This window comes from Oncorhynchus keta, chromosome 20 (genome assembly GCF_023373465.1).
Source record: "Oncorhynchus keta strain PuntledgeMale-10-30-2019 chromosome 20, Oket_V2, whole genome shotgun sequence".
NCBI classification, from domain to species: Eukaryota; Metazoa; Chordata; class Actinopteri; order Salmoniformes; family Salmonidae; genus Oncorhynchus; species Oncorhynchus keta.
This window is the reverse complement of record NC_068440.1, coordinates 21,707,507-21,728,372: the sequence shown is the minus strand read 5'-3', so window position 1 is coordinate 21,728,372 and position 20,866 is coordinate 21,707,507. Positions and strand designations below refer to the sequence as shown.

Genomic DNA, 20,866 nt, shown 5'->3' with positions numbered 1-20,866 from the left:
CATTCTGCCACCCTGCGGAATACAGCCATAGAAGACCAGGGGAATGTTATCAAATGCGATAAAAGCTCTGACAGTAAATGCACATGATTATGTCATTTTCTCTCTGACAGACTCTAAAGATGCCGAATAATGCCAAAATATCTGTAGAAATGCACAATAAATACCAAAAATCCTCATATGACCGAAATCACATGACTTGCCCAAATCACCCACCCCTGTCCTGTGATTGGAGGGCTTCTATCATGACTTCTATTTGATTGGCCAACATAGATGCCAATCATTAACAGCATGGACTTAAATTCAATATATTTTGTATCACTCAAGTCGTTGCAGAACGCAATACGATATGTTTATGTCTTTCTGACTGCTCTCATATACGCGCAGAATAACCTACGAAAAGAAGCTATGAGGGATTGGTACATTGTAACTGTGCTATTGTGGAGCGTAGTAGGTAAGATCTCGATGTTTTTGTTAAGACAGTTAATAAAAAGATGATAGATTCTGATCGTTTTGTGTATTCGATGAGTCCTCTTTACTCAACCAAATGTAAGCCTACTCTACAATTATTTGTAATGTTATTGTATGAACTGAATTGTGTTTTGGATAAAATGCTAATTGGGAACATAACTGTTGCCGCGCCTGTACAGATCTCGTGACACCGGGGTGACCTGACCGCACTGCTAAAACTCCCAGTCAAATATCTTGGAATGAACGAGTTCAAATTATAGTAACTTCTGTGACAAGACCCTGCATGTTGCACTGGTAAACAAATGTTGATTCTGATTCACGGGTAGTCTACTGCTCTGTTGTAGCTGACTAAACTCTAATCCATGGTGAATGAACCCAGACTGGAGTTTAGTCGGCTAGCCTAAGTAGTCTACTATGTCAAACTGATTTAGGTACAACATCGTGATAAACATGTATTATTTTTTAGAGTCACTGTAAACTGGCATAAAATGAACACTATCTCTAAACTGCATTCGTGTATCCCGAGTTGCGCAGCGGTCTAAAGCACTGCATCTCGGTGCAAGAGGCGTCTCTACAATCCCTTTTTCGATTCCAGGCTTTATCACATCCGGCCGTGATTGGGAGTCGCATAGGGCCTCGCATTGCATTGGCCGTGGTAGTCCGTCATTGTAAATAGGAATTTGTAATTAATTAACTTTCCTAGTTAAATAAAAGTGTGTGTGTGTCTTCTGTGGGCCTCGACTGTTGACTCGCGTTGCTTCTGACTAGAGTAGGTAACACTTATTTTTCAACAATAGTGAGTGAGAAAAGCAAAGCTCATGTCTGTCTGTCTGATAAGTCCTCAATGTCATCCAGCCAACCACACCACCAGCGTGAGACTTTGGCACGTGGCAGTCACAAGCCTGGTCTCTACTGTTATCATATGTGTTGTTTACTTTGTGTGCTTGTTGCAGGACTAAACTCCACTCCACATCTGTAACCCACTTTCTTCTCTTAGGTCACAGCGGAGGGGTAATGTTAGCAGTAATAGTATGAGAAGGGTTAAGGGTAGACTCTGGAATATGACCTCTTCATACACCTCTGGCATTGACATTCTCTTTCTCCACAGCCACAGAGGGAAATGCTCTCCCTTCAGTCCCAGACTTTGGAAAGGCATACCATGTCAAAGGTGAGTGAGACTTATTGTTATTGAACTGAGGAGTGGTCACTTAATGTATGGTAATAATATGTATCCTGTGCTTTTGCATGAATTGTCAGTAACTACAAGATTACACCATTTACATTTTAATCATTTAACAGACACACTTATCCAGAGTGACTTACTGTTAGTTCGTTTATTAATTTCATTTTTGTATCAGGTGTGATCTCCCTGCCCTATGCTGAGATAAAGGAACCATTTGAGGCCTGGTTCGACCTGAAGGGGAGGACCAGCCGTATCGACTATTACCACGGTAACTATTTGCACACTAGCTGTACAATAGTCAAGCAATATGGTTCCGTGTTCTCTCAGGCAAGCTGGAATATCCACCATATTGCTTATGTCAATAAAATCCTAGCAGATTTTTAGAAGTTGTTCTTGGGTGGACAGGACCTGTGGGTTTTTTTGGTCTGAAATGACATCCTTTTGAGGAGTCCCCTGTGCTGCAGCTTTGATCAGAAGTAGTGCATGTTGGCAGCAGGGTTGTAGTGGATGTCATTTGAGATGCCCCTTCAGTGAATCACGTGTGGAACTGGGAGGCCTTTCTACTGAGTCAAGGTCAGTAGACTGAAACCTCAGCACTTCTAGACAGTGAAACTTGTCAACTAAGCAGTGAACTACAGCTTCTTTTAAATCACGCTATAAAATCCTGGAGATGAGAGGGCCACTAAGACCAGGGATCTCTAACTCTATTCTAGGTTGTGCAGACTTTTGTTAGTTCAGCACTAACACGCAGTCAACTTCAGTTCTTATTTTCTGTGTTGTCATGGTGACCTGCAGGCCAGGTGTCGACGTACCAGATGGGGATGGAGCTTCCTTGGGGATCATCCTATAAGATCACTCCTGAGACCACAGAGGTGGAGCTAAACATTATGAAGTGTTTCCAGGTCAATGGCACAGAAGAAGAGCCAGTCACACCTCAAGGATCCCTACCTGACCTCCAGGGGTTCATGGTGTGTGTGTGGTAGTTTAGTTTTTCAATTAATACAGGTAGTTTTGAAAAGTTATTTGTAATAAGTGGTCTTTGTGTGTAGTTCCTCAGGATGGAGTACTATGGAGGTGTGCTCTGTGAGGTCTGGCAGAATGTGACAGTAGTCGGACACAAGAAGAATACCTACACACTCTGGGTGACACGCCCTGAAGGAGGGGTTATGGGAGGAGCTGAGCTGACCACGCCCCTATACTACGAGATGATGGGCTACAACACCCTGCTGGGGTCCCATTATGATAAATATCTGGTCGACTACAAGGAGTTCAGCTCAAAGTTTGACCCCAAAGTCTTTGCCCTGCCTGATGGTTCGCATGCGCACACACAGCTCTCAAGCCATGTGACAATTTAACAAACAATCTTAATCACTTTCTTGTCCTTGTCGGTCACATCTCTCTTCAGGGATGAGCTGTGGTTCATTTCCTGGTCCGGGGGTGGAGCACCACCTGCTGGCCAATCCGATGAAAGATCTGATTCACACTTCCTCGTTAGGCCATGCCCAGCGGTTGTTCGGCAACTTCAAGGAGCAGTTTGGGCGTCGTTATGGTGACGAGAGAGAGCATGAGAAGAGAGGGCACGCATTCGTTCATAACCTCCGGTGAGGGTGCTGAGGAAAGCGGGAGAGGGCAAGAAACAAATTAATGATTGAAAGTTTTAGGTGAATATAATTTGGTTACAAATTCTGTTTTCCTCTATTCCCCTCTCACTCTTTCCTCCATCATTCCCTCTCCCAGGTATGTCCACTCTATGAACCGTGCTGGCCTGTCGTTCTCCCTGGCGGTCAACTCTCTGTCTGACCTCACCATGTTGGAGATGTCTGCTATGAGGGGCAGAAATAGAGGGAAGAGGCCCAACAACGGCTTGCCGTTCCCCATGCACCTATACACTGGAGTACAGGTCCCTGATCAGCTGGACTGGAGGCTCTATGGTGTGTGGTGCAGAGAAGGCTGGTGGAAGGAGCTATAGGAGGATGAGTTCATTGTAATTTCTGGAATTAACTGAATGGAGTCAAACGTGGTATCCATATGTTTGTTTGATACCGTTCCATTTATTCTGTTCCAGAGACTTCTCAGCCCGTTCTCCTATAGTTCCACCCACCAGCTTTCATGTGTGTGACAACATTGTGTGTATTTTCTAGGTGCTGTGACTCCAGTGAAGGACCAGGCCATCTGTGGTTCATGTTGGAGCTTTGCCACCACTGGAGCAGTAGAGGGCGCTCTCTTCCTGAAAGTAATATCTCACAGTGATTTTTAGAATGACTTCAGTTGGAGTGGTGTTATAGCTGTTTATTTGGATCCCCATTAGCTTTTGCAGCAACTATTCTAACTGTGGTCCACAAACGCACTGATAGACGGACAGTCACATAAATGTAAAATACAACAAGAAAGTGTCTGCCAAGGTTTCTGTTTGGGAAAAGGTGGACCATGTTAATGCGTCTTAACAGAACATGCAACTCATTTAATGACGCAGCCAATAAAACGTCATTTTCAAATGTTTGCCAAAATGCAATTCGGAACAGGGCACCTGGAACACCCCCATTCTGAACAGGGCATGTGATAGCAGTTTGAATGGGGGGGGATCTAAAGATGCAATAACTAGGATGGGTTGCTAATATGACTAGGATGTTGCCTTTGGCTTCTGGACAATGAAATGGAGTTGACATGAGAACCAGGAGAGAAATGTCATAGCGGTGGGTCCAACAGGGAATTAAATGGAAAAGCATGTGCCCAAATTGTATAATTACTCCCGTCTGTACAGCAATAAAATACTTCACCAGAAAGCATGACTTAGCATCAGAGGAATCAAGGATTATTAGATTCTTTAAGAAAATTGCTGTGGATTGTTTCAAATCACAAGCTCGTAGCCCTATGCCTATTGGAAGTCTGCAATTTGGGTAGCACGCGTGGCAATGGGCCAAGCTGGTTGAGTTGCGGGTGTCAGTGAAAAACATCTCATGTGTGACGATAATGTCTTGAGTATAATTTTAAATGTTGTGACAAGAAGGGGAGGGATGTGTGGTGTAGATATAGGCCAGTCTCTCCAGAATGTTGTGAAGAGGGGAGGGATGTGTGGCGTAGATATAGACCAGTCTCTCCAGAATGTTGTGAAGAGGGGAGGGATGTGTGGCGTAGCTATAGGCCAGTCTCTCCAGAATGTTGTGAAGAGGGGAGGGATGTGTGGTGTAGATATAGGCCAGTCTCTCCAGAATGTTGTGAAGAGGGGAGGGATGTGTGGCGTAGATATAGACCAGTCTCTCCAGAATGTTGTGAAGAGGGGAGGGATGTGTGGCGTAGATATAGACTAGTCTCTCCAGAATGGCTCAGCTGTATCCTGCCAAGTCTTGCTCATTGTTTGCCCTTTGAGAATTTTTTTTTTTTTTTGTAATTGGGATTGTCACCAGTATGAAATGTACTGTTAATCCTTGTCATTTGGTTAGATTAATTAGTAATTTACAATGTTCTTTGCAGAGTTCAGAACTTAATACACTGGTGAGAAACGAGTTTAGGTTTTTCATAACCATGTAAGAGATTTGTTTCATTGAGCCCTTCAAACAAAAATACACTTTCTTGTTCCCCTCTCCTGATAATGTTGAGGGAGCGTGCACTTGAGCAAACAGAAGTACCTGGCCTTAAGATTTTATGATTAAGCACGTGACAATGATTTTGAGAAATGAAAAACATTATTGAAATGAAAGTTCCATGAGAAATGCGCATATGAAAATCATACCTGGCACACAGAATAGTAGGCTAAATTGTAAGCTTCCTCAAACTTAAAAAAAATAACATAATTGCCTCACTGATAGTAGTTGTTTAACACATTATTGCATTTTAAGAATGTTGTGCAATGAATGGGCTCATAAAAGCACAAGTCTTACTCCTGCAGAGAAGCTGCAGGAGAAACCTCACTCCTAGGCTCTGTATGCTGTGCACTTGTGATAGTTGTTTGATAAGTAAAATGGGCACAGGCCAATTTAATTCTAGTAAATTAGAAAACCCTGTTTGTGTACCATGAAATGTTGACTCTGTTTTTTTTAAAGGGAATTTGGCTGTTTGCTTGAATAATTTGCTATGAATCCTGTGCGTCACTGTGAATGTGTTTCGGACTTTGGTTATGGGTGTCTGAGCTGAATGTTATTTGCTTGTGCAGACAATCTGGAATTTTCATCACAGTAATATAACGCATAACTAAGAAGCGCCGCATTTCATGTCTCGTCAACCTCAACCAGGAGAGACTATCGTGCATGTTAGTGCTGTAAAGGGTAAGGCAGCTGTAGCTTTGCTAGGTCTTTCTTTGCTGCACGTGACCGTATTGCTGTCTGGTAATATGGTCAAGTTGATCTGTGTTCCACACATCATGTTTTTCTAACACCCCTCCATCTTCAGAACAGGTGAAGTAAAGCAAGTTAGGTTTTTTTCAATAATGTCTTAGGCTGCACTGAAAGGTGATAATTTACCCAACTTAATGAATGATGGAAATGAATTGGATTTTCTACCCATAATATCAACAGTCAGCGCTGTAGCTCATCCCTAAAGAGGATGATAATTAATATTGTCCTTTTATTCAGACTGTAAAATCGCTGAAAATAAATGCCAACTTGTTCACAATTAGCTGTAGCTTGTGAACACTTTCCTCTCACGTATTTGCATTTGATGATTGTGGTTAAGATCTCTAGCTGTAATATACTTGCATGTATCACTGCCATCTCTGGTCTCCCTGCACCCCATAATCCATATCCACAGGCATTCCTTCCTCACTGGTGTTGCCTAGCAACTCTAGAAATGTTCGAGACAGGTTTCTTATGGGCTGTCGCGCTGAGTCTTCACCATTCCCTTGAACAACACGCACTCATTAGCAGTAGTAGCTGATTGCAGTTCAGGAGATTTTTAATGAGCCACGTGTGGTGGTTCAAGGAGTTTGTTGAACTTGCATAGGAGGCAATTTAAGCTGAAGTTGGGACTTATTTGGGAGAGTTGAGGGGATGGTTGTTAGTCTTGTCAGTGGTCCTCCTTTGTACCTCTGCCAGCTCTAAGGAAATGAGCTTGTCCTCTCAGTAGGAAGTGACCGGGAGGTGCTGTGTCCTGCTGCACTGGCAGGTTCATAAACATACTACTTCCCAGGGGGCCAATCAGATTCCTCCCATCTGACCTCCTAGCAACCCACAGATGCAGCTGTGGAAGTTGCTGTGAAAAAACAGTAATTGCCCCCCCCAACTCATCTCCAGTCTTCTGTTAACAGGTTTATTGCCCCGGAGAAGTAGAATTCTTCTCACCCAGTTATAATTGTCAGTACTTCTCTTTTCTCCCTGTAGTCAGGGTCCCTCCAGGTCTTGTCCCAGCAGATGTTGGTAGATTGTAGCTGGGGCTTTGGTAATAACGGATGTGATGGAGGAGAGGAGTGGAGGGCCTACGAGTGGATCATGAAACACGGAGGCATCGCCACTACGGAGACCTATGGTTCCTACATGGGCATGGTGAGACACACACACAGAGCTTGTCTAGAGGTAATCCACAGGGCTCTATGCTTTGCCGGCTGCTTTTCATGCCTTACACACATGTTTATAAACTCATATACTCTGACAAACAGGACATGTAAATCTTTACAATATACTGTACTTGAACCTAGTGTATGACTTTCTCTCCTAACAGAATGGCCTGTGCCACCTCAACACTTCTCAGCTGACAGCTCGTGTCCAGAGCTACACCAATGTGACGTCAGGTGATGCCGAGGCGCTGAAGGTGGCGTTGTTTAAACACGGCCCAGTGGCCGTCAGTATTGACGCAGGACATAGATCCTTTGTCTTCTACAGCCACGGGGTCTACTATGAACCCAAATGTGGTGAGTTATATACTATAGTGCCCTCAAACTCAACTCTGGACCTCGAAGCCAGTTCCACTTCGGTTTTTCATTTGTTCCCCTCTAATCAGGACTGATTTAGACATGGGACATCATGTGGGTGCAATTAAATGAGGTAGAACAGAACCAGCAGGCTCCAGACTTCGTAGCGTAAGAGTTGAATACGCCTGCTTTAGGGTAAACATACACAGCTATTCTTCAAATCGGTCTGAGGTATTCCCCAGGGCTGTTCTCATTCTCTCGCGATCACTCACGCAATCTTTCTTCTCCCTCACGCCAAGGAAACACAACTGACTCCCTGGACCACGCGGTGCTTGCAGTGGGTTATGGTGTCATGGGGGCGGAGCCTTACTGGCTGGTGAAGAACTCCTGGTCAACCTACTGGGGAAACGATGGGTACATACTGATGTCTATGAAGGATAACAACTGTGGTGTTACAACTGATGCTACGTATGTTACACTGGCATAGAGCGAGGGAGAAACATGAAACGCACGCACAGGAGTTACCACTCCTTTTTTAATGATAGGAGGGGGTATTTGAAATTGGAATAATATCAGAAGTGTGTGGTGCATGGGATGAAGTAATGTCGTTTAGGCAGTAAGATTTTTAGACATGTTTATTGCTGGTCGGCGCACGGTGCCTTTCGCTCCCTTTCATATACACACTTTGTCACAAACGTGCGCACACACTGAATCATGCTATACGCACACTTGTGCTCTGGAATCGTGGAGTCATCTCAATAAATGTGGAATGTTTTTGTACTTGCTGCTCTTTTTTTGTTTTTTTTGTTCATGCTGACTCAATAGTGTTTTGCTAACTCGTGTGACAAATAAGACCTTACTCTTCCCAACACAATCAGTTGTTCTAAACACATGATGAATACATGTATGCCTTGCTGTTGCTAGCAGTAGCACCACATGTACATTATATATACCGAAGTATGTGGACACCCCTTCAAATTAGTGGATTGTTCTATTTTAGCCATACCTGTTGCTAACAGGTGTCTAAAATTGAGCAAACAGCCATGCAATCTCCATAGACAAACTTTAGCAGAATGGCCTCACTGAAGAGCTGACTTTCAACATGGCACTGTCATAGGATGCCACCTTTCCAACAAGTCAGTTTGTCAAATTGATGCGATGCTAGAGCTGCCCTGGTCAACTGTAAGTGCTGTTATTTGGAAGTGGAAACATCCTAAGAGCAGCAACGGCTCAGCCGTAGACATACGCCCACAGAATGGCACTGTCATAGCATGTTTAAACATCTTGGCCTCGGTTGCAAAAATCAGTTACAAAATGCCTCTGGATGTTCCAGTAGCGGGAAAGCTTAACGCTACAGCACACACGGACATTCTAGATGATTCTGTGCTTCCAACTTTTTGGCAACAGGAAAGGGCCTTAACTGTTTTCATCATGACAATGCCCCTGTGCACAAAGTGAGATCCATGCGGAAGAACTTGACTGGCCTGCACAGAACCCTGACCTCAACCCTTATTAAACACCTTTGGAATGAATTGGAAAGGCGACTGCAAGCCAGGCCTAATCGCCAAAATCGTTGCTGGACCTCATTAATGCTCTTGTGGCTGAATGGAAGCAAATCCCTGCAGCAATGTTCCAACAGCTATTAGAAAGCCTTCACAGAAGAGTAGAGGCTGTTATAGTAGCAAAGGGGGGGACCAACTCCATATTAACGCCCATGATTTTGGAATGTATGTTCAACAAGCAGGTGTCCACATACTCTTGGTGATGTAGTGTCTATAGCTATGGATCAAATCTAACCTTTGCCAATTGTCAATGATGCCCTCAGAACAAAATACACATCAGCCCAAAAAAAGCTGTAGCAGTTAATGTACTACATTACTATCAACCAAAATGCTTGCAAACCTCTGAATTATTCCTGCATAATAGACTATAAGAGCTACATAATGGGTATTGTAAAAAGCTAGTGCATGTGTTCACATTTATGAACAATATTCTGATGTACTCTCAAGCTAGCATTCTCGAGTGATAGTTATCTGGAAAAGATAAGGCAGTAAGTAACAAAACGGCATAGACATATTGCATAGATATACCACATACGATTTAGATATGTAATGACAGATGTACAGTACCATGAAAATAGTTAATTGGTTCTCAAACATGTTTTAGAAAGTTCACAGGTCATCCGTGCGCAATAAAAAGTATAGCCTACTGAACTAAAGGCATTTGCTCAGGGAGTTCATCCAAATCTTCAGGTCTCAGACAAGGTTACTCATCACATGAGCATGTTTCACCAAACAACCTAAAATCTTGTTGGGACGTTTGTGTGTTTTGGGGTTATTCATTTGTTTTTACCACCCCGGTAATGTTATCAAATTTCTGAAAACCAAAACCAATATTACATGTTTCAATGAAGAGCGCTAAAAAGTTGTTTTTTTATGGTTAGGAAAACATGGGCGACTCATTCACTGTAGGATTTATGAATGGCCCCCATATTGTATGTGTGCAAGTGTATATGAGTGTGTGTGTGCGCACATGTTGGTCTGCTACTTGCATGGCATAGTGCTTCTATACAGACCTTCTGTATGGTATGTGGTTTTGAATCTTGTAACGAGTGAGAGGTTGCCTCGGAAGTTTACATACACTTAGGTTGGAGTCATTAAAACTCGTTTTTCAAACACTCACAAATTTCTTGTTAACAACCTATAGTTTTGGCAAGTCGGTTAGGATCTACTTTGTGCATGACACAAGTAATATTTCCAAAAATTGTTTACAGACAGATTATTTCACTTCACTTCAATTCACTGTATCATAATTCCAGTGGGTCAGAAGTTTACATACACTAAGTTGACTGTGCCTTTAAACAGCTTGGAAAATTCCAGAAAATGTCATGGCTTTAGAAACTTCTGATAGGCTAATTGACATCATTTGAGTCAATTGGAGGTGTTCCTGTGGATGTATTTCAAGGCCTACCTTCAAACACAGTGCCTCTTTGACATCATGGGAAAATCAAAAGATATCAGTCAAGACCTCAGAAAAAAAATTGTAGACCTCCACAAGTCTGATTCATCCTTGGGAGCAAATTCCAAATGCCTGAAGGTACCACGTTCATCTGTACAAACAATAGTACGCAAGTATAAACACCATGGGACCACGCAGCCGTCATACCGCTTAGGAAGGAGACGGGTTCTGTCTCCAAGACATGAATGTACTTTTGTGCGAATAGTGAAAATCAATCCCAGGACAACAGCAAAAGACCTTGTGAAGATGCTGGAAGAAACAGGTAGAAAATTATCTATAACCACAGTAAAACGAGTCCTATATCGACAAAACCTGAAAGGCCGCTCAGCAAGGAAGAAGCCACTGCTCCAAAACCGCCATAAAAAAGCCAGACTACGGTTTGCAACTGCACATGGGAACAAAGATTGTACTTTTTGGAGAAATGTTCTCTGGTCTGATGAAACAAAAATAGAACTGGTGGCCATAAGGACCATTGTTATGTTTGGAGGACAAAGGGGGAGGCTTGCAAGCCGATGAACACCATCCCAACCGTGAAGCATGGGAGTGGAAGCATCATGTTATGGGGGTGCCTTGCTGCAGGAGGGACTGGGGCACTTCACAAAACAGAAGGCATCAAGAGGCAGGAAAATTATGTGGATATATTGAAGCAACATCTCAAGACATCAGTCAGGAAGTTAAAGCTTGGTCGCAAATGGGTCTTCCAAATGGACAATGACCCCAAGCATACTTCCAAAGTTGTGGCAAAATGGCTTAAGGACAACAAAGTCAGGGTATTGGAGTGGTCATCACAAAGCCCTGACCTCAATCCTATAGAAAATATGTGGGCAGAACTGAAAAAGTGTGTGCGAACAAGGAGGCCTACAAACCTGACTCAGTTACACCAGCTCTGTCAGGAGGAATGGGCCAAAATTCACCCAACTTATTGTGGGAAGCTTGTGGAAGGCTACCTGAAACGTTTGACCCAAGTTAAACAAATTAAAGGCAATGCTACCAAATACTAATTGAGTGTATGTAAACTTCTGACCCACTGAGAATGTGATGAAAGAAATAAAAGCTGAAATAAATCATTCTCTCTAGTATTATTCTGACATTTCACATTCTTAAAATAAAGTGGTGATCCTAACTGACTTAAAACAGGGAATATTTACTAGGATTAAATGTCAGGAATTGTGAAAAACTTGAGTTTAAATGTATTTGGCTAAGGTGTATGTAAACTTCTGACTTGAACTGTATGTGTGTGTGTGTGTGTGGATTGCTGGGATGTGTGTAAGTGGTCAAGACTCCGTTGCCAGGCGCTGTAGTTCCTGCCCCTCTGTGCTGCTTGCTGATTGGATAATGTCCTCTCCTTGGCCCTTCTTTGGAGGAAACCTGAAGTAGAAAACAAACTCATAAAACGTTTTAAACAAAAACAGTCAAGAAACACAGGTTATGGTTGGCAATAGGGGTTAGTTTGTGGACTTGATTGTGTGTGCGCGTGTGTGTGTGTCAGGGTTGGGGTCAATTCCAGTTCATTCAGAATGTTAACCAAATTCCAATTCCACATTTTCCTCATTGAAAAGTTTAAATTTCATTGTACTTCCTGAATGGACTGGAATTGAAATGGAATTGACCCCAACCCTGATGTGTGTTTGTGTGTCTGTCTGTCAGTAGATATAATACCTAGTGTCCCAGTTCTCTGCGTCTTCTACGGTATCCGGTAGTGGTCTGTTGGCAGTCTCTGGCAGTGCCAGGGCGAGAACTGCTCCAAGCAGGGGGGTGCAGCCAAAGATGAGCATGGGTAGAGAGGGGCTTCTGGTATGGAGCATGTTGATAAGGGGGGCTAACACACCCCCTACACGGGCAAACATACTGGACACACCTATTCCTGTCTGCCTGTAGACACACACACACTGGTAATAGAAGTTAGCAATCACACAAATGAATGTGCACACACACACACACACACACACACACACTTCTTACCGTAGTACAGTTGGGAAGATCTCAGCAGTATAAACATAGATAACGGCGAAGGAAGCAGTGATACCAAACTTTCCTACCATGGCCAGACCTGTTATCAGGTTGGGATGGTCTGAGAGAGAGAGAGGGATGGAGAGAGAATGTTTCTTACATGATCTTGTCATTTAGCACAACGCTCCTAACCGCTAGGCTACCTGTCGTGGTGTTTTGTAGACAGACTAGCAGCTGTTTTGTGGACCCACAGACACACACACACACACCAGTGGCGGTCAGTGCCGTTTCAGGGAGGACAATTTTTCATGAGCATGGCCATAGTTCTATTACAGCGTATGGGATGACTGTCATTCATATTCCATTCACCCAGTTCAATGTAACATTGATAGGTTTAGGCTACTACATGATACTAGAATTTTCCCTATACCCATCATGAGGTTGTTACAACCTAGCCTATGAATGAAAGTTTACAACATATGTGCACACAGGTCGTGAGAGAAATTTGATGTGACAGACAGTGACACATGGACAGACAGTGAAATTCAATACCACCTTGCACACGCTTGCCTGCATCTAGCTGATATTGGGTGTAATCATAAGTCTAACAGTTACAAATGAGAGTTTCTATTGGACAAATTCAGGTATGTTAATATCCGTTTTGTTCAGTTTGCTTCTGTTTAAGAAATGTTTTTCAACAGAATCTGTGGAATGAATACACCCCTGATCACGAATAAACACAGTTCACAAGTTTCATATCAGCCACGTTGTATTCCTTCTCGCATCTAGGTTATGCGCTCTCCTCCTTTCACCTCTTTCCTTCGCTTGTGGACTTCAATGCACAACACATCAGCTGAAAAAACCTTTCCAAGCCAAACCGCTACACACAGCCTACATCGTTGTCACCTTATTAGCTAAAGTAACGTCATAGTTCTATTAGCATAGCTAATAGAACTAATGCGTTAGTAAATCCGCTACAATCATGCAGTAACGTTACAGTGTACAGCCAGTGGGCCCCAGTGGCAATAAATTAGTAAAAGCAAAAGCTTACCTTGACTTTAGGAGTTTCAGTTGTGTTGGATAGTCATAGCAGTGTGTTTCGGTAGGCTAAACTAGCTCGCTGCATTTACTAGCTAAATAAGTGAAACTGAAAAAAATTATAATCTTTCTATTTCTCTTGCTTCTCCTTCATTTAGGAATAAATGTTCAACTATTTTCTTTCTCTCGCTTCGAGTCAACTACTCACCACATTTTATGCACTGCAGTGCTAGCTAGCTGTAGCGTAAGCTTTCAATACTAGATTAATTCTCTGATCCTTTGATTGGATGATATGTTGGAGGAAGGGGGTGAGAACCATGAGCCTCTTAGGTTTTGTATTGAAATCATTGTACTCAGAGGAGGATGGAAGCCAGCTGTCCTCCGGCTACACCATGGTGCTACCCCACAGAGTGCTGTTGAGGCTACAGTAGACCTTCTTTGCAAAATAGTGTGTTTTAATCAATTATTTGGTGATGTGATTATATTTAGTATAGTTTTATCTAAAAAGGATAACCTTCCTCCTATGAGGAGTCTCCACTGACACACACACACACACACACACACACACACACACACACACACACACACACACACACACACACACACACACACACACACACACACACACACACACACACACACACCTGTAGGTACAGTTAGAGTGAGCAGACAGGCCACGCCCCCCAGTGCCAGAAAGACACTCTGGGATAGGCGTCTGCTCCAAGGGAGGAACAGGAGAACCAATGACCTGGCAGGGATCTCCACCAATCCAAAGATGAACTGGGTCAGGTAGAGGTCGGAGCCCAGTTCAGATACACCTAGAGACAGTCCATAATATACCAATACGTTCACAAACCTAGAGAGAGAAAGAGCAGGGTTAGACACACACATACACACAGTCTTGTATTACTAATCTCCTGGGGACACACAATTCAGTCCCATTCAAAATCCAATTTTCCCTAACCATAAACCTAACCCTAACCTATACCCTTATTCAAACCCTAACACGTAACCCAAACTGGCTGCGCACGTGCGCCATCGTGTATAAATGTATTTTGTCCCCCCACACCAAACACAGGTTAAAATATCAAAACAAACTCTGAACCAATTACATTAATTTGGGGACAGGTCGAAAAGCATTAAACCTTTATGGCAATTTAGCTAGCTAGCTTGCACTTGCTAACTAATTTGTCCTATTTAGCTAGCTTGCTGTTGCTAGCTAATTTGTCCTGGGATATAAACATTGAGTTATTTTACCTGAAATGCATAAGGTCCTCTACTCAGACAATTAATCCACACATAAAACGGTCAACCGAATTGTTTCTAGTCATCTCTCCTCCTTCTAGGCTTTTTCTTCTCTTGACTTTATATTGCGATTGGCAACTTTCATAAATTAGGTGCATTACTGCCACCGACCTCATTCGTCTTTGGGTATAACCAATGAGGAGATGGCACGTGGGTATCTGCTTCTATGAGGAGATTGGAGAGGCAGGACTTGCAGCTCGATCTGCGTCAGAAATAGAACTGACTTCTATTTTAGCCCTTGCAACGCAGATGCTCGTTGGCACATGCGAGCAGTGTGGGTGCAATAATTGAATAATATAGATTTCTAAATTTATTTTGCGACGCGAGCTGTGTAGTCAGCCTGTAACCCGAAAAACTAACCCTAGCTCCTAAACCTAAACCTAATTATAACCCTAACACTAATTCTAACCTTAACCAGAAACCCCCTAGAAATAGCATTTGACCTTGTGGGGACTAACAAAATGTCCCCAGTTTCAAATGTTTGTTTGTTTACTATTCTTGTGTGAACTTCTGGTCCCCACATGTATAGTTAAACACGTCCACACACACACACTTCTTAGTTACCAGACATAGAAAAGGATAAGAGCTCTTTTCCTCATCTGGGGTGTTCTAACAAGATCTGCAGCTGAGTGACTCCTTCTACCTTCCATGTCACACCAGTCCACCTAAACATACACACACATAAAATATTTTATTTGCATGCTCAAACACTGTGAAAAACACAAGATGTGTCTGTGTGGTACCTGTATAGTAGGTGGTAATACACGTCCGTTGACTGTAGCAGCTTTGCGTAGTAGAACAATCGCCTCCTCTCTCCTGTCATTGGCTAGCAACCACCTAGCTGACTGAGGAAGCACCCTGAGGGCAGAGAGAGTGTATATAATATCATACTGTATACAAAATGATTGACGCATTTGTCTCACCCATTTTTTAATTATATTATACCCCTTGACTTTGTCCAGCCTTATTCTAAAATGTATTTTTTTTTAAACAAATCCCTCATTAATCTTCACACAATACCCCATAATGACAAAGCAAAAATCGGTTTTTATTTTAAAAAACAGAAATATCACATTTATATAATTATTCAGACCCTTTACTAAGTACCTTGTTGAAGCACCTTTGGCAGCGATTACAGCAGAGTTTTCTTGGGTATTACGCTACAAGCTTGGCACACCTGTATTTGGGTAGTTTCTCCCATTCTTCTCTGCAGATCCTCTCAAGCTCTGTCAGATTAGATGGGGAGCATCGCTGCACAGCTATTTTCAGGTCTCTCCAGAGATGTTCGATTGGGTTCAAGTCCGGGTTCTGGCTGGGTCACTCAAGGACATTCAGAGACTTGTCCCGAAGCCACTCCTGCATTGTCTTGGCTGTGTGCTTAGGGTCGTTGTCCTGTTGGAAGGTGAACCTTTGCCCATGTCTGAGGTTCCCAGTGCTCTGGAGCAGGTTTTCATCAAGTGTCTCTCTGTTCTTTGCTCTGCTCATCTGTGCCTCGATCCTGACTAGTCTCCCAGTCCCTGCCACTGAAAAACATCCCTACGGCATAATGCTGTAGAGATGATGCCAGGTTTCCACCATACATGATGTTTGGCATTCAGGACAAATAATTCAATCTTGGTTTCATCAGACCAGAGAATCTTGTTTCTCATGGTTTGTGAATCTTTAGTTGCCTTTTGGCAAACTCCAAGAGGGGTGTCGTGCCTTTTACTGATGAGTGGCTTCCGTCTGGCCACTCTATCATAAAGGCTTGATTGATGTAGTGCTGCAAAGATGGTTGTCCTTCTGGAAGGTTCTCCCATCTCCAAAGAGGAACTCTAGAGCTCTGTCAGAGTGACCATCAGGTTCTTGGTTACCTCCCGGACCAAGGCCCTTCTCCCCAGATTGCTCAGTTTGGCTGGATGGCCAGCTCTAGGAAGAGTCTTGGTGGTTCCAAAAATCTTCCATTTAAGAATGATGGAGGCCACTGTGTTCTTTGGGGACCTTCAATGCTGCAGAAATGTTTTGGTACATTTCCCCAGATCTGTGTCTCAACACAATCCTGTCTCCGAGCTCTACGGACAATTCCTTTGATGTCATGGCTTGGTTTTTGCTCTGACATGCATGGTCAAACTGCGGGACCTTATAGAGACAGGTGTGTGCCTTTCCAAATCATGTCCAATCAATTTAATTTACAACAGGTGGAATTTACAACAGGTCCAATCAAGTTGTAGAAACATCTCAAGGATGATCAATGGAAACAGGATGCAGCTGAGCTCAATTTCGAGTCTCATAGCAAAGGTGCTGAATTCTTATGTAAATAAGGTATTTTTGTTTTTATTTCGAAAAAAATGTTTTTTCTTTGTCAATATGGCGTATTGTGTGTCGATTGCTGGGGATTTCTTTTTATTTAATCAATTTTAGAACAAGACTGTAAAGTAACAAAATGTGGAAAAGTCAAGGGGTCTGAATACTTTTTGAAGGCACTGTATATTTACATGGATACAAGACAAACTGTATTTATGTTTTTCCATCATGTCTACTGTGTAATATTTATTGTGAGGTTAAAGTATTATATGTATTCAAGTGACCAGATGTTAATGCATCTAGAGGTGTTTTAGGTAGGTGTGTTTCACAGTGGTGTATGATGACCTGACGAAGATCCAACTCGGAACGAAACGTCTTTATTGTGCGTCTGATTAAATCACCATGGGAGAATACCAGAGTTGCGGACATTACTTTTTTCTTCTGGGAGAGAGAAAGAGACATGAATAGTGAAGAGCAACCGGCCAAGCATTAGTGTGTGTGTCCTCACCATATATAGAAGATGAACAGAAAGCCAGGAACAGATATAGCCAGCTGTAGTTTTCTCCAGTCTCGTATGAGGTAGGCTAGTCCAGCTATTAGCATGTAGCCCAGGCCAAAGAAGTAGTCAGTGAAGACACCAGCTAACATACGACGCTGGGCACACGTCCACTCTGTACCTGTGGAGAAAATGAGGGATGGAAGGAGAGGGGGAGAAGAGGGTGGAAGGAAAGAGGAGAAAGGAAGGAGAGGTATAATAAGGGTTAGGTTAAGGGGAAGGGGAGATTTAAGGTTTGAGTGGATCGGGTGGTGTGGAACTAAGGGGTTTAGGTTTCTGAGAATAGAGCTAGGGGTCAGGGGTTAGGAATAATGTGTGTTCTGGGGTTGGAAAGAAGGAATATAGGTGATGTCATTGTGGTACTGTTTAAATTCTAATAATGGATTGAATGTTTGGCAGAATGGTCTCATGTAAATTACAGTCCTGTGTAAATAGCAGTCATATAGATTACAGTTAACATTTTGGGAGGGTATATGTGTGTGTACCCAGTACAAAGGCGTTGATGATGACTCCAGAGATAGTAGTCCCCAGAATAAATCTCAGCAGGACATACACAGGGAAGTTTGGAGCGAAAGCCCCAGCCACTCCAAACACTGTCTGTAGTGCTAGGGAGAGGAGCAGGGCATTCCTCCTACCAATCCTACAGAGAGAGAGAGAGAGGGAGAGGGGGACAGAGAGGGAGAGGGGGAAGGGAGGGAGACTGTGAGTATTTATCAAAATGTATGACATTGAAGTTATAAATTCAGTATTGTCCCTGTTGACCATGGGTTAGGATTTAGGTAGGGGTCAGAGCCACTGAAATTTCCTAGGTGGCTAAGGTCCGGATGAATATGGTCATTTATCGGCGTAGTAACAAACCCCCACCTCGCGACCCATGTGACCCCAAACTGTTCACACCCCTCTTTTTGGTTGAGAGAACATTTTGCAGCTTTAAAGATAAGTTCCTGCAATTATACACATTTTGCCATGGGGCATAGAGGCCCCCATGGGCACATAATCTGGCCATGGTAACTACAAGATTTAGATAGCTGCTTAGTTAGCCTGACTTACCTACCTAGCTAACATCCTTCCTAGCTAACATCCTACCTAGCTAACATGGGCTGGTACTTAATAAACTGTAAATTCCTGACAGGTTATAAATATCTCTCTCTAAGGTCTGTTAGTGAATGACATAACAAGAGGAAAACTGCCCATACATTACCAAATTTTGAATTTGCACCCTGTGCATTTTACTATTACAACTCATAACAGCATTAAATTGAAAGTCCGACTTAGTTCCTTTAAGTCAGGACCTGTGGTCCTTTTGACCCCGTTCTGGGAGTATGGCTAGTTTAGGGTCTGGTAGTAAGGGTCAAGGTTTATTGAAGATTCTACAGATGTAGGATCTTAATCTGATCACCCTGTTGCCAGAGAACATTCCTGCAATGAAGAAAGACTTGTAGTGCATTTGATGTTTAAAAATGATTCTAACGTTTGTATTTTCCACAAAAAATGTATCAACCCATACAAAAAGGGAAAGGCATTATTTACCTCAGTGATGGTAGTGCTTTGATAATCCACATAATAATTCAAATTCCTGTTGCTATAGGATTTGTTCCCCCTGCTGTAGTAAACTGTCCCAAATTAAGAAGCTACATCTATACCTGTCTGTCATAGCTTCAAAGACGACAGTTTCCTCCAGCAAACGCAACATGTAGAGAGGGTCAGAGGTTAGAGGTTTGGGGCCAATGGTTATGTTATGTACCTGTCTGCCATAGCTCCAAAGATGACTGCTCCCACCAGCAGACCCAACATGTAGACAGAAGACCCCAGACTGTTGAGCCATGCCTTGTCACACACCAAGTCCCACTGTAGGAGAGAGAGAGAGTGTGTGAGTGAGTGTGGTGAGACAGGGAACAACAGGTCTGATGAGAGAACTGTTCATAACATCTTCCCCTAGCACAGCTGAGGTTCCACCTAGTCTCCATCCATGGTACCCTGTTGACCATGGCACTGTAGTAGGGAAGTGAACAGATGAAACTAACATTTTCCTATTAACCCCATTAATCTGAACACAATATAAGGGAAAGGCATTATTTACCTCAGTGATGGTAGTGCTTTGATAAATCTCCTGGCTGTACACCCATCCGTGCTCGCAAGGCGTGCGCGCAGTCCCGTTCTCTGTTAGAATGTCCACGAGGACGCAGGAGTCGTCCACCTGTGGATCCACCGGGATGCTGAGGTTCAGCTTTGCAGTAACGGCTGAAGTCAAAGCCAGGCTACCATTATGAACGTTATTACCGGGGCCTGAGCTCGGTCTGTCCCGGCAGCGATGTCCTGGTGTAGCCCCGGTAAAGATGCTGGCCATCATATGAAAACCCAGTAGTATCTGAGGCAGACAGATCCACACATACAACATCTTCTGGTACTTTCCAAACCCTCCTACAGCTGTTAGAATCTGATCGAAATTCATTTTCAATCAATTCAATGCTCCTTTGAAGAAGGGAGTATTTAAATCTCAATGACACATTAGGCCTATTGCTGCTATTTGACCAAGTCTCGTTTGCAAAATAGATTTTTATCTGAGACTAAGGTGATCTGAATAGATAAAAATTTAAAATTGAATATATTTGGGTCCAAGTATCTCCTATTGTATCCTAGGCTATAGGTTGGACAAAAATAAACCGAATCACTAAAGCCAGCAAAAGGCTGTAAATCTTATGTCTCCTAGAGAGAAAACTAGACAAAAACACACCACCATGTGCCAGGGTGTGACAGTGGACAGACAGGTGCGTGTGTCCGTTGTCCGCTCTCGTCCGTCAGTGAGGGGCATAGTTTTGTTCTTCTCACATGTCCTGGCTGAGCCCCTTACAAAATCCCTCTTATCTAACAATCTACCCCACCTCCCCCTCCTCTGTCGAAAATCAGTTGCAGTAGACTATCTTCCCTTCCCTTACAATGCATGTGGTAGATAACTATACATAATAGTTTCTCACATCCAAGTGTGCACAGTTGTATATTACAATCAAAGCCTTCTCTCAGAAAATCGTCAATAAAATAAATCGTCAGAATCGCGCTTCGGGCAGAGTCCCTCTGAACAAGCCCTTCCGAAACCCAGAACCGCACAACAATATTCTGTATTGACATGCACCTCAAATCATAAGTCAACTGGAAATCATATAAACAGTCTACCAAACGCAAAAATTACGCAGAACATTGTCCAACAAAATAATATGCATCAGTGAAA

At 43.0% G+C, this 20,866-nt stretch overlaps 2 protein-coding genes across 2 annotated transcripts; one reads left to right on the top strand and one right to left on the bottom strand.

Moving 5' to 3' along the window:
- The first annotated feature begins 286 nt into the window (after positions 1-286).
- On the top strand, positions 287-8,270 carry zgc:110239 (uncharacterized protein LOC550326 homolog). The gene is made up of 11 exons (XM_035795716.2): positions 287-451; positions 1,577-1,636; positions 1,827-1,919; positions 2,447-2,619; positions 2,701-2,962; positions 3,057-3,252; positions 3,389-3,582; positions 3,793-3,884; positions 6,964-7,125; positions 7,301-7,490; positions 7,790-8,270. The coding sequence occupies exons 1-11, from the start codon at positions 289-291 to the stop codon at positions 7,975-7,977; spliced, it is 1,773 nt and encodes a 590-aa protein (XP_035651609.2). The 5' UTR covers positions 287-288; the 3' UTR covers positions 7,978-8,270.
- A 3,271-nt stretch (positions 8,271-11,541) lies between these two features.
- On the bottom strand, positions 11,542-20,866 carry si:dkey-166k12.1 (organic cation transporter protein). Its single transcript, XM_035795712.2, has 10 exons — positions 19,721-20,866; positions 19,385-19,488; positions 18,126-18,280; positions 17,593-17,761; positions 15,545-15,659; positions 15,366-15,466; positions 14,141-14,352; positions 12,471-12,579; positions 12,168-12,380; positions 11,542-11,876 (listed from the first exon to the last, which is right to left on the bottom strand). Exons 1-10 carry the CDS (start codon positions 20,090-20,092, stop codon positions 11,783-11,785), a joined length of 1,644 nt encoding a protein of 547 aa, XP_035651605.1. The 5' UTR covers positions 20,093-20,866; the 3' UTR covers positions 11,542-11,782.

Bases quoted from the DNA above. Each gene is read 5' to 3' on its own strand.
- zgc:110239 (XM_035795716.2), top strand. From the start codon at position 289: ATGGACTTAAATTCAATATATTTTGTATCACTCAAGTCGTTGCAGAAC. The intron at 1,637-1,826 runs GTGAGTGAGACT...TTTTTGTATCAG, and splicing joins AAAGGCATACCATGTCAAAG to GTGTGATCTCCCTGCCCTAT. The intron at 3,885-6,963 runs GTAATATCTCAC...TTCTCCCTGTAG, and splicing joins AGGGCGCTCTCTTCCTGAAA to TCAGGGTCCCTCCAGGTCTT.
- si:dkey-166k12.1 (XM_035795712.2), bottom strand. From the start codon at position 20,092: ATGAATTTCGATCAGATTCTAACAGCTGTAGGAGGGTTTGGAAAGTAC. The intron at 15,467-15,544 runs GTACCACACAGA...GTGTATGTTTAG, and splicing joins TATTACCACCTACTATACAG to GTGGACTGGTGTGACATGGA. The intron at 11,877-12,167 runs GTATTATATCTA...TTTCTACTTCAG, and splicing joins GCAGAGAACTGGGACACTAG to GTTTCCTCCAAAGAAGGGCC.